Consider the following 14254-nt stretch of genomic DNA (forward strand, 5'->3'; position numbering starts at 1 on the left):
CTTTGTACAGTGAAATTGACTACCATTGGTGAGCTGGCATTGCAGAAAGGAGAACCAATGCCACCCTCATAAGGTTTAAAGTGATTAGCTATATTTTGCCAAAATGAAGCAGAGTATGGTGTTAGCTAAACATTTAGAAATCAAAGAACAAGGGATCACACACACTGACTTTGTTGTATCAGAATAGTTTCAAACTAAATTACTGTAGTGCAAATAATGTTTTCAGCAGTTATGTTAGCGCAATGCATTCTCCAATCTTCACCAAATTAGTGTTAGCAAGTTGTTTGACTAAAGGGACATCATAGCCAAACTATTCCTATTGCTTTCAATGGAATGAAGATTGGGCAAGTTTTGCAGTGGGAGGATGATCTGCTCCACTAGATAACTGCCCAAGCGATGAAGGTAATAATTAACTCCACTCTATTATATCCAACTACATCTCCATCCACCCCAGTATAGACACAGTATCCCATCCAGCTCTGCACACTTTCACAGAGAAATTGACCAATATTGTACATGCTATACTGCACCAAATTAGGCATAGATTGCAGAAGGAGCATTGGGAAAATGGTGCTGGAACCCATTACCACCTTCTCAACTAAAATAAAGGCAAAATACTGCAGGTGCTGGAAATCTGAAACGAAAACAAAAAATGCTGGAAAAACTCAGCAGGTCTGACAGCATCTGTGGAGAGAGAGACAGAGATAACATTTTGAGTCCCTATGGCTCTTCTTCAGATCTGAAGAAGGGTCATACGGACTCGAAACGTTATCTCTGTCTCTCTCTCCACAGATGCTGTCAGACCTTCTGAGTTTTTCCAGCATTTTTTGTTTTCGTATCACCTTCTCAACCTTGATTTTCCATCCCCTAACTCTATCAGGACACCCCTTTTTTGCCTGACAGGTGTAAATCAATAGGGTGCCACCCACCACCTCATTTCCCAGTCTTCCAGCCATCCAAACAGTGCCCCCCAAGGACCACCAAGAAGTTGGGAGGGGTGTTGGGGCATTAACTGTAATTTCTGGAAGAGTCATTAATGTGTTTTTTGGGTGAAGGTGCCCAATGTGAGCTCCTCTTCTTCCATTTGAGAAAAAACAAGTGAATCCAGGTCCTCTCTTCTGCTCAAACTCACCCTGTTCATACTGGCACTTCTCCTCCTGCCCACTCAAATCCATCTGACATTCTTTCATTCTCTCCTGTTCAAGCAGGTACTCTTCTCTCCCTATTCCCAACCTTCAGTTCAGGCCAGTACTCCCTTACCCCTTTCACGACTTCAGTTTACACTGACACTCTGCCACCCTCAGTTAATGCTAGAAATCTGTTAAATTACTGCACCCCAAAGTGCTTCTCCCCTTCTTTCCAAAGCACCATTTCTAGTTTCTTGCTTAATCCCTCTGCCAATACTTTCCACTATTCTTTGTCACTTCCTTTCTTTTCAACCTTCCATTTGTCACATTTTATTGCTCTCCATTCCCCCTCCTTCATCCATATCCTTCCATTACCATATACTTCTTACTTTCCTCTTCTCTTAATTTCTATCCATTTCTCCCTTTTCACTGTCATGCATTCTTCCTTTAATGCCACCCATTTCCCACTCTCCTTTGCATGTTCCTACCCGAGTACTGGAGCTATTGGGGATGTTGTGGGCCATTGCATCCTAACACAGAAGTTGGTATATGCAGTATGCAACACCCAGATCTATTCAATTAACAATGGGATTGTGTATGAGCAGTGCTAAGGAGAAAGGACAGTGTCTTCAAAAGGGTGACAGTCTGTGCGAAGTATTGACAGTCAATATATATGTTAATTCCAGTCTGTGGTGAATTAGGTGGTGGGAAACATTGGCCTCCATGGAGGAGAATGTCAACCCCTGATCACCATCTCATAGCCCTTGCATATAAGGACAGACTCAAGAGGAACTATAATCCTCCTCATGGTGAAATAGTCCATTGGCATTTACTGTCTGAGATCCAATATAAAAAGGATTACTCAGTGATAGATTGAAGGGTGACACCAGGATGCACACCATCAGGAGATGAGCTGACAAAACTAAAAAAAAGGAGTGAATATAATTGTTAAACATAAAATAAGAACACAGCAAATGCATAATCTATAAGGATTCAACTAACTGTTGTGGTCAGTCCTGACTTTAAGTTTAGAAAGCCTGTTATTTGAACATTTCCTACTGCAGTCTTGACCTTTTTCCTGCAGACTATCAACAGGACCCTACAAAACACAAAGTTCAATTGTCTATAAACCCTTTATAGCCCATTTCCTTGACTTCAAAGAAGAAAATAAAGATAAATAGTGTGATACAATGATATTAGAACTGAGTACCAGCGACTTTATACCACATGTTTATATGTGCTTGCCATATGCTGTAGATAATGTTGAAGAGATGTGTCATTATTGGAACTAGCCACTTCTAACAGCAGTTTGCAGCAAAAGCCCCTGCTTTGTTGTAAATTAGACTATGTACAATTATTACAAGTTTCAGGTCTTGGCTTAGATATTCATGAGTACAGTGATGTCGGTAACTCCCGTAACTAGTTTAAGCATCTTGCATTTAGGAATATGGCCTTATTGCCTAATACCACACAAATAATAGCATATCCTCAGTGGTGGCATAAAACCTCCTTGTGATCCAAATTGCAGAAAATTGTTAAGAAATCCCAAAGCATGGACATGTCAGGTAGTTTATTCTAGTTGGCAGCAATGCGAAAAGACTCAGTCCAGTAATCCTGCCTCACCTTGAACCATTGCATCTTCATGTTAGGATCTTTCAGCTCCAAAATTGTATCAAAAGTAACTGTTGAGTCAAGTTTTCCTTCCAGGTCCTCCAATGGCTTTAAAACTTTTACTGCCTGTAAGAACAGAGACAGGGCACGAGTCACTAATGAGAACAGATTGCTTTCTATACTCATTGAGATAGGAACATTGGTACTGAGGAGCTGAATTTTCACAGCTCAGGTACGGTATGGATTAGATGCAAATAAGTAAAACTCTACACAGTGCTCTGTTAAGTAATTCCCAGGTCAAATGCAACTTGTAAAATAGAAATCTCTTTGTCTACCCTGAACAACATGCCTCAGCATCAACTTCACACAAGCTCCCTTACTACAATAGTTTGAAACATTTTAATTTTCCATACCAGCAATCCTGTGGTTTCTCTGAATTAGACTGCCAATTTATATCTAAAATCTCTCGAACTCAGCCTTGAATGTATTCAATTATCCAGTCGCCACTGCTCTCTGGGGCAGAGAATTCCAAAGATTAACAACCATCTGGGAGAAGAAATTCTTCCTCATCTCTGTCTAAAATGGGAGACTCTTTATTTTGAAAGGATGCTTCCTAGTTCTAGACTCCCCCATGAAGAAAACGTCCTCTCAGTGTCTACCCTGTCAACCCCCCTCAAAATTTTACATGTTTCAATAAGATCACCTCTCATTCTTCTAAATGCCAGTGAGTATGGATCTAACCTGTTCAACCTTTCCTCATAAGACAACCCTTTCATCTCACAAATTAACCTAGTGAACCTTCTCTGAGCTGCCTCCAATGAAAGTATATCCCTCCTTCAATACGTTGACCAAAATACAGTACTCTAGGTGCAGTCTCACAAATGCCCTGTACAGTTGTAACAAGATTTCCCTACTTTAATACTTCATCCTCCTTGCAATAAAGGCCAACATTCCATTTGCCTTTATAATTACTTGCTGTACCTTCATGCTAACTTTTTGTGACTCATGTACGAGGCCACCCAGATCCCTCTGCACTGTAGCATTCTGCACTCTCCAGTTAAATCATATTCTACTGTTCTGTTCTTCTCACCAAAGTGGACAATGTCACATTTTCCCACATTGTACTCCATCTGGAAAACCTTTGTCCATTTAATTAACCTATCTATATCCCTTTGCAGACTCTTTGTGTCTTCCTCACAACTTGCTTTCCTACCTATCTTTGTATCGTCAGCAAATGTGGCTGCCATTCACTTGGTTCATCCTAGTCATGAATATAGATTGTTAAAAAGTTGAGGCCCCAGCATCGATCCCTATGTCACTAGTTACAGTTTGCCAACTTGAAAATGACCCATTTATCCCTACTGTTTCCTGTTAGATAGCCAATCCTCTATGCATGCTAATATATTACCCCCACCACCATGAGTTCTTATCTTGTGCAGTAACTTTTTATATAGCAGCTTACTGAATACCTTTTGGAAATCCAAATACACCACATCTATCGGTTACCCCTTATCCATCTTGCTTGAGACATCCTCAAAGAACTCGAATAAACTTGTCAAACATGATTCCTTTTGAATCTGCTTTGATTCTACTTGATTGTATTATGCCAATGCACTTGAGTAACTGCTCTGTGATGGTCCAAGCTTATTTCTCATAGGACATTCACATCAAGGGCAGAATTTTACTTTCACCCGCCAGCAGGTTTGCTAGCGGCGGGGGCCTGTAGAAGTCTTTGGATGGCCTTTCCGCCAGCCTGACCTCTAAGCAATTTTATGGTGGGAGGGGTGAAACCTAGGCCGACCCGCCCACCTTTGCCCCAATTGAGGCCCTTAAGTGGTCAATTAATAACCACTTAAGGGCCATTTCCCATCCAAACTCAATTCTCAGGCTGGCGGGAGGGAGTCAGGTTGCATGCATTGTTCCCGATATTGTTTTAGGGAAGCTTGACCTGTTTTTAACCTGCCTTGAAAGTTAGGAGAGCAAAATCAAACAGTTTATCCCACTGTTGGGGAACAGATTTTTGCCTCCCACCAAATTAAGTGCCCCACCCGCCATGATTCCCATCCGATTCCAGGGGAAAAGTCCAGAAAGTGACCCTGCTCAGGGATCCAGTTGTGGGGCGGTGGGGGGGCGCCTCCATAATCAGCAGCCAGGTTTTTCCCTGACGTCATCCCAGTCCCTTTAAATTTTCAGGAAGGCAGGCGGACAGCAAAATCAGCTGTTCGCCCGCCGACCTGTCAATGGCCAATTAAGGCCATTGACAGGCTAATTAAGATTGTTAAAGACCCTGCCTGTCCAACCTTAAGGCTGGCGGGCAGGCCAGGAGCCCCAGCAGGCACCTGATTATTCATGAAACTTCATCCACTGGCGGGATGAGGTTTCATGTCTGTTTTTAAAAAGTTTCATAAAGTTTATGTGTTTCTTATTAACATGTCCCATCTTGTGTGACATTGTCACATGAGGGGGGCATGTTAATAATTTTAATATTTTTCTAATTTTGGAGTTTTTTACCTGTCAATAATCTCCCTGAGACAGCACTTGTTCTCAGGGAGCAGTGCATGCGCAAAAGAGTGCACTTTAACAGATGGGGAATCCCTCCTCCCCCACACAGGAAGCGCAAAAATGGCGGCGGGCCCCATTTCGGCGGTGGAGTTTGGTGGCCTGCCCGCCCACCAAGGGCAAAATTCTGCCCAGCCTCTTTTCAACATTGGGTGCCCCACTTCCCCACCCACACAAGATCTGCCCCTCATGAGTTCTCGCTTCCTCTGGGCCGTTCCACCAACACTGCCACATCCCCTCTGGCCATTAATTGGCCAGCCAGCGTGAAATCGCAGTCAGGGGTTGATTACGGTCGGCGGTCCGTTTCCTGACCACTCCTAAGCCCGCCGATCATCCTGCCCGCTGAGCTGAAAATTCAGGCCCAGGTGTGTCCTATCCACAAAAAGGAAGACAAATCCAACCCGGCCAATTAACATCCCATCAGTCTACTCTCGACCATCAGCAAAGTGATGGAAAGGGCAGTCGACAGTGCTATCAGGTGTCATTTACTCAGCAATAACCTGCTCATTGATGCTCAGTTTGAGTTCTGCCAGAGCCACTAAGCTCCTGACCCCATTTACAGCCTTGGTCCAAACATGGACAAAAGAGCTGAATTCATGAGGTGAGTTGAGAGTGACTGGCCATGACATCAAGGCAGCATTTTGACCGAATGTGGCATCAAGGAACACCAGCAAAACTGAAGTCCATGAGAATCAGGGGGAATCCTCCACTGGATGGAGTCATACCTCGCACAAAGGAAGATGGTTGTGGTTGTTGGAGATCAATCATATGAACATACAAAATACGAGCAGAAGTAGGTTATTCGGCCCCTCGAGTGTGCTCCATCATTCAGTAAGATCATGGCTGATCTGTTTGTGTTTCGAGTTCAATGTTCCCATGTATCCCCGCTAACCTTTGATTCCCTTGGCTAACAAGAATCTTTCTACCTCTACCTTAAAAATATTTAGTCATCTCAGTGCCAGGACATCACTGCAGGAGTTCCTCAGGGAAGTGTCCTAGGCCCAACCATCTTCAGCTGTTTCATCAATGACCTTCCCTAGATCATAAGTTTAGAAGTGGGGATGTTCACTGATGATTGCACAATGTTCAGCACCATTCGCGAGTCCTCAGATAGTGAAGTAGTCTGTGTCCAAGTGCAGCAAGACCTGGACAACATTCAGGAGTGGGCTGATAAGGGGCCAGTAAAATTCAGACCACACAAATGTCAGGCAAAGACCCCAACAAGAGAGAATCTAACCATCTCCCCATGACGTTCAATGCCATTACCATCGCTAAATCCCCCACTATCAACATCCTGAGGGTTACCATTGACCAGAAACTGAACTAGACCAGCCATAAAAATACCGAGACTATAAGAGCAGGTGAGAGGCTGGGAATTCTGCGGTGGGTAACTTACTTCCTGACTCCCGAAAGCCTGTCCACCATCTACAAGGCACAAATCAGGAGTATGATGGAATACTCTTCACTTGCCTGGATGAGTGCAGCTCCAGCAACACTCAAGAAGTTCAACACCATTCAGGACAAGGCACCTTGCTAGATTGACATCCCATCCACCACCTTAAACATTCATTCCCTCCACCACCCACAAAAAGTGGCAGCAGTGTGTACTATCTACAAGATGCACTGCAGGAACTCATCAAGGCTCCTTAGATAGCATCTTCCAAACCCACAACTACCATCGAGAAGGATAAGGGCAGCAGATTCTTAGAAACTCCACCACCACACACAATCCTAACTTGGAACTATATCACAATTCCTTCACTGTCATTGGATCAAAATCCTGGAAATCCCTTCCTAACAGCACTGTGGGCGTACCTACACCACATGGACTGCAGCAGTTCAAGATAGTGGCTCACCACCACCTTCTCAAGCGCAATTAGAGATGGGCAATAAATGCCGGCCTAGCAAGTGACCACTACTCTTGGATGCAATACAAGAAAAATCTGTTATCTGGTTAGCAATTTTTTCTCTCACTCTAGTTTTCCAACTTCCTCCATTGCAACTACCATCTATTTTAGCAACATTACTATTGTTAGTGCTCTTCTGGGCTTTCAGTCTTTATTTTTCTTGAATTCCAAATGCATTAGCCAACATGTTGTTCTTCCTCTTTGTGGACTGCTTCCTACTCAATCCCATTCACTGGACTCAAAACTTTTCAAATCCTTACTTCCCTCCTACCTCAGTCTCTACTTTTTTCTTCATTTCCTTTAAGCGTTTCAGCATTCCCCTGAAGTCAGTGAAGCCATACTCCATACAAATTTTCTCATAATCCTTCTTATCTGCTTTCATTAAGATCTCCCACATCTCCTTTTCATCTGGAGCCTTCTTTTCTTCCTTGGGAACTGGGGCTGACCTGTAAGTAAATCTGAGTTACTTTCATGTATAATTTATATTTCAGTTATGCATTGATTGCCTTCCACACAACAAGGGGCGGGGAGGAAGGAGGTGGTGTGGGTTCCAAAATCAGAGCACATACATTTTATTTCAAAAGGATGAAACATTTGTGATCACTGACTAATGCCTGTGAGGTCCAACTGGCACTGCAGAAAATGTACCCAATATATTGGAGAATTAGCTCCACCATATATCTTCTAAATACCCACACTTATACATCTAATATCCATTATATCAGGAGTTATCAACCGGGGCTCTGTCATCCCCTTGGGGTCCGTAAGAAGATTTCAATAGGTCCACCAAAAATAATAACAGGATATAAGTTCTCATTTGTAAATGGAAAGGCCTATCTATGAGTCCTAGAATCGGTTTCATCATGACTTTGTCTCTTTCCAGCTACAGGAATTGTCTTTTTAAAACTGCTCTATTTTCCTTTCTCCAGTCACCAGGAATATCTTCAGCAAAGCTGGTCCAACTGTTTTCAATACTCAAACACAAACCTTTCCCCCCTTCCCCAGATGCTAGTTTAACTGTTTCTTATAAGTTTATCAAACCCATCCATCTATGTTAAGGATAAGGATTGGATTAGTTATATCTCCTCTAAAAATTGCTTTTAACAAGTGCCTGTTTTTACCAATCATTTTCTTCATGACTGAAGCATGCACTTTCCCCACCGTCATTCATTCATTCAGCTCACTGTTGACTGTTTTCAGACCTTTAATCTCTTTATTCAATGATCTTTGATCACAAGTTTCATCACCACTGACTATGTTTTGGTTTAAGAATCTGAATGTTGTCTTAGAATTTACTTTTGCAAGAAAAATAATGCAACACCAGGACTAAGTCAAACAAACACCCATCTTTAATCTATTAATTGGTTTTAATTCTTATTTCCCAAAGTCATATATTTATAAAGCTTTATATTTTTATTTATTTAATATTTCTTTCAATCTAATCACTTGCTCTTTTCCATATTAAACAATATCGCCTTTCATGTTCTTTTAATCACTGGGGTTTTCTTTCACTGAGTAATTAGCACAAGCCGCTTTTGCTGAGTTTATACTTGCATTAAGGAGTGTGTCCATTAAACAGAGCTGACTACATATAAAATATATGCAGGAGAATAAAGACTACTGGTGCAAACAATGCCTAATGTGGTATAAGGAGATCCTGGCTAAATAGGGAATCTATACATGGTTTCGCAATAGTTTCATTTCATAGATGGTTGAGTTTGCAGTCTAGAGATATATCTGCATAATTTTAGTAACAAAAATTAAAGTTTATGTGTGGTGACAGTATAATAACACTAATGTTTGACACAACCTCCTGTTAGTATAACCTACTTATGTGAAGCTGTATTTTCAGCAATGACATCAATGAAAACAACGTATCGAGCCAGAATGAACACTGATCAAGACATGCATGTATGCTTGTCCAGGATACCTCAACAACAAGAATCTTAAGTACTTGTTAAGTCAAGCAATAATAATAAATATATAGATCTAATTGTGTGATTAATTTTATACAGAGAAACACTGGTGTGTTACAGCGGGCCTATGAAATTTTTATATGGGAGGGGGACTCAGAAGCAAAAAGGTTCAGAACATCTCCTTCGTATATTCCATAATGAGGAGGTGGTGGCGTGGTGGTAACTCACTGGACTAGCAATCCAAAGGCCCAGGCTAATGCTCTGGGGACACAAAATCCCACCACATCTATTAATAAATCTGGAATAAAAAGCTAATTAATAGTGACCATGAAACAATTCTTGATTGTCATAAAAACCCATCTTGTTCACTAATGTCCTTTTGGGAAGGAAATCTGCTGTTGTTACATGGTCTGGCTTACATGTAACTTCCAGACCCACAGCAATGCGGCTGACTCTTAAATGTCCTCTGAAGTGGCTTAGCAAGCCACTCGGTTGTATCAAACTGCTACAAAGTCTAAAAGGAATGTAACGGACAACCAAGCATCAACCTAGAAACCAGAACAGCAGCAAAGCCAGCCCTGTTGACCCCGCAAAGTCCTCCTTACTAACATGTGGGGTTTGTGCCAAAATTGGAAGAGCTGTACTACAGATTAGTCAAGCAACAACCTGGCATAGTCATACTCACCAAATCATACCTTACAGGCAATGTCCCAGACACCACCATCACCATCCCGGTGTATGTCATTTCCCACAGGCAGACCAGAGGTGGCAGCACAATGGTATACAATCAGGAGTGATTTATCCCGGGAGTCCTCAACATTTACTCCGGACCTCATAAATCTCATGGCATCAGGTCAAACATAGGCAAGGAGACCTCCTGCTGATTACCACCTACCACACCATCCCCAGCACCAAGCTGATGAATCAGTGCTCCTCAATGTAGAACACCAATGGGAAGAAGCACTAAGGGTGGCAAGGGCACAGAACTTACTCTGGGTGGGGAATTCAATGTCCATCAGTAGCTCGGTAGCACCATAACTGACTGAGCTGGCTGAGATCTAAAGGACATAGCTGCTAGACTGGATCTGCAGCAGGTAGTGAGGGAACCAACAAGAGGAAAAAACCTACTTGACCTCACCCTGATCAATCTACCTGTCGCAGATGCATCTGTCAAAAACAATATCGGTAGGAGTGTCTACTGCACAGTCCTTGTGGACAGGTCCCTCCTTCACATTGGGGATCTCCACCATCATATTGAGTGGCACTACCACCATGCTAAATGGGATAGATTTCTAACAAATTAAGCAACTCAAAACTGGGCACTGATGAGGAGCTGTGGGTCATCAGCAACAGAATTGTATTCAACCATAATCTGTAACGTCATGGCCTGGCATATACCTCACTCTATGATTACCCCAAGTCAGGCATCAACCCTGGTTCAATGAAGATTGCAGGATGGCATGCCAGAAGCAGCACCAGAAATACCTAAAAATGAAGTGTCAACCTGGTGAAGCTACAACACAGGACTACTTGCATGCCACACACCGGAAACAGCATGCAATAGACAAGAGCTAAGCGATCCCACAGCCAACGGGTCAGATCTAAGTGTTACTGTCCTGCCACATCCAGTTGTGAATAGTGGTGGACAATTAAACAACACACTCGAGAAGGGGGCTCCATGAATATCCCCATCCTCAATGATGGAGAAGCCTAGCATATCAGTGCAAAAGATAAGGCTGAAGCATTTGCAACCATTTTCAGCCAGAAGTGTTGGGTGGAAGATCCATCTCGGTCTCCTCCTGAGGTCCTTAGCATCAAAGATGCCAGTCTTCAGCCAATTCAATTCACTCCATGTGATAAGAAGAAATGGCTGAAGGCACTGGATACTGCAAAGGCTATAGCCGCTGACAACAATCAGGCAACAGTACTGTACTCCAGATCTAGCTGCGCCCCTAGCCAAGCTGTTTCAGTTCAGCTACAATGCTGGCATCTACCTGGCAATGTGGAAAATTGCCCAGATATGTGCTGTCTACAAAAAGCAGGACATCAGTCCACTTTCAATCATCTGCAAAGTGGTGGAAAGTATTGTCGGCTGTGCTATCAAACGGCAATACTCAGCAACAACCTGCTCATTGTCGCTCAGTTTGGGTTGCGCCAGGGCCACTCAGCTCCTGGCCTCATTACAGCCTTGACCCAAACATGGACAAAAGACCTGAACTCCAGAGGTGAGGTGCGAGTGACAGCCCTTACATCAAGGCAGCATTTCACCAAGTGTGGCATCAAGGAGCCTTAGCAAAACAGGCGTCAATAGGAATAGTGGGGAAAACTCTCCACTGGTTGGATTTATTCCTAGCAGAAACGCGAGAGGACATGGCTTTAGGGTGAAAGGGGAAAGGTTTAGGGGGAACATTAGGGGGAACTTCTTCACTCAGAGTGGTGAGAGTGTGGAACGAGCTACCATCTGACGTGGTAAATGCGGGCTCACTCTTAAGTTTTAAGAATAAATTGGATAGATACATGGATGGGAGAGGTCTGGAGGGTTATGGACTAGGTGCAGGTCAATGGGACTAGCAGAATAATATTTCAGCACAAACTAGAAGGGCTGAATGGCCTGTTTTCTGTGCTGTAGTGTTCTATGGTTCTATGGTTCAGAAGGAAGATGGTTGTGGTTTGTAGAGATCAATCAACTCATTTGCGGGACATCACTGCAGAAGTTCCTCAGGTTAGTGTCCTAGGACCAACCATCTTCAGCTGCTTCATCAATGGCTTTCCCTCCAACATAAGGTCAGCAGTGGGATATTTACTGATTATTACACAATGTTCAGCACCATTCGCAACTCCTCAGATACTAAAGCAGTCTGTGTCCATATGCAGCAAGACCTGGGCAATAGTCAGGCTTGGGCTGATAGTTGCAAGTAACTTATGTGCCACAGCTGGTGGAATTTAAATTCAATAAATGAAAAAACTAATCTCAGTGATTGTGACCACGAAGCTATCATTGATTGTTGTAAAAACCCATCTGATTCACTTTAGGGAAGGAAATCTACAATCCTTACCTGGTCTGGCCTACATGTTACTCCAGACCCACTGCAATGTGATTGACTCTTAATTGCCCTGTGAAATGACCAAGCAAGGGCAATTAGGGATGGGCAACAAATGCTTGCCTTGTCAGTGACACCCACATCCCATGAAAGAAAAAAAATCTCCAACAAGAGAGAATCTAACCATCTCCCCTTGACATTCAATAGCATTACCATAACTGAATCCCCCATGATCAACATCCTGGGGGCTTGCCATTAACCAGATCCTGAACTAAATACTGTGGCTACTGTGATGGAATACTCTCCACTTGCCTGGATGAGTGCAACTCCAACAACACTCAAGAAGCTCGACACCATCCAGGGCAAAGCAGCTCGCTTGATTGGCACCCAATCCATGACCTTAAAAATTCACTCCCTTCACCACTGACGCACAATGATATCAGTGTCTACTATCTACCAGGTGCACTGCAGCAACTCACCAATGCTCCTTTGACAGCACTTTCCAAACTTGTGATCTCTACCACCTAGGAGGACAAGAGCAGCAGAAGCATGGGAACATCACCATCTGCAAATTCCCCTCCAAGATACACACCATCCTGACTTTGAACTATATTGCCGTTTCTTTACTGTTACTGAGTCAAAATCCTAACAGCACCGTGGGTGTACCTACAATACATGGACAACAGCGGTTCAAGCAGGCAGCTCACTATCACCAAAGGGCAATTAGGGATGGACAATAAATGCTGGTCTAGCCACCAACACCCACATTCTGTGAACAATTACTTAGAAAAAATACTTATCAGGTATCCTCTATACATTCTACAGTTACCCCTATAAAGTCCACAGTGTTTCACTGCATATCTTCTATATATCATATGGTTATTTATGAAGAATTCCCTTTATATCCCACAGCTTCCCATTGAAAATCCTCTATATATACAAGCGTTCTCTATACAGTATACACCAAAATTACTCACCCAGTGCCCCAAGGCATCAGAGTTACACAGCATGTTCATCGTAGATCGCACATTTACCCAAGTAGTATCATTTATATAGACTACTATTTATTCTAGATTACCTCACAAGTATTCTTCATCAATGCCATACTTAACAAACAGGGGTACCATTTAAATGGACCATAGTTGTCCACTGTATATTCTGTATATAAACACATCAGTTACTGAAACTTCTCTATATAGCCTCTATTTACTTATTGAATATTGTATATGTGTATATACATATTTGTGTGTATATACTTCTCCCAAGATGGATGGATGCCATCAGATATATACATATATGTGTGTATATATTTGTCCATTGTATTTCCTTTCTGTATATTCAAATTACTGTGTATTCTTTATACACCCCTCATTTAACCATCAGGTAGCCTTTCTACCTCCTTCTGCTGGTTACTGCGGATCCTCTAAATACCACTTTGCTATCTGCAAGGTGCCCTCTTGAAATCTCTCTGAGTAATGTGCTAGAGACTTTACCTTTTCTTCAACATTGTCCGGAAGTTCAATTGTTTATCTTGATCTGGAACAAAAGAACAAAATCTACATGAGCAGCCAATAAATTTTGGATTACATCTTAAGGAACAATTGATGTGGAATGACTAGGTGACTACCATCTCTCAGGATAATAACATCCAGTTTCAGAATTATTACAAATAGAATCAGGTTTTTCATGAGCTGAGCGATAACTTTATAGAATATGTTTAGTATGAATCCCTTATAATGTATGTCATTCGACAGGTCAGTTTTACTTCAAGTTTCATTAAGCAACAGAAAGATCTATAATTGAGGTCTATTTGTCCATTTGTGGATTGTTTCAGAGGATGAGTCAGGCTTAATGGACTTGGAATTGGTTGAGTCACATCCCTTGAGGGTAAAATGAGGCTGAGCCTGTGCAAGAGCATCCAGGATCTGCCATTATGATAACAAGGTAGAGTTTGAGAAACTCTGACCTCAGCAGAATTACCATAATCAGGTGTTTGGTGTTTTGCTGCCTTTTATCTTTGGCTCAATTAGCACCTTCCTCAATCCCTGGCAGGAGGGATCAATCATAATTTCAGGCAGAGGCCTGATATAAGA

General features: G+C 42.5%; 1 protein-coding gene across 1 annotated transcript in view; it reads right to left on the reverse strand.

Moving 5' to 3' along the window:
• Positions 1 to 14254, reverse strand: part of LOC144684760 (immunoglobulin superfamily member 22-like) — a 137578-nt gene that overhangs the window by 82943 nt on the left and 40381 nt on the right. Inside the window, exons 7-9 of the mRNA XM_078548947.1 lie at positions 13655 to 13697; positions 7476 to 7650; positions 2751 to 2864 (exon numbers count right to left, since the gene is read on the reverse strand). Coding sequence (XP_078405073.1) covers positions 2751 to 2864; positions 7476 to 7650; positions 13655 to 13697 — 332 coding nt within the window. The remainder of the gene's footprint in view (positions 1 to 2750; positions 2865 to 7475; positions 7651 to 13654; positions 13698 to 14254) is intronic.

The sequence above is a fragment of the Cetorhinus maximus genome, chromosome 9, assembly GCF_964194155.1.
Source record: "Cetorhinus maximus chromosome 9, sCetMax3.hap1.1, whole genome shotgun sequence".
Classification (NCBI taxonomy): domain Eukaryota; kingdom Metazoa; phylum Chordata; class Chondrichthyes; order Lamniformes; family Cetorhinidae; genus Cetorhinus; species Cetorhinus maximus.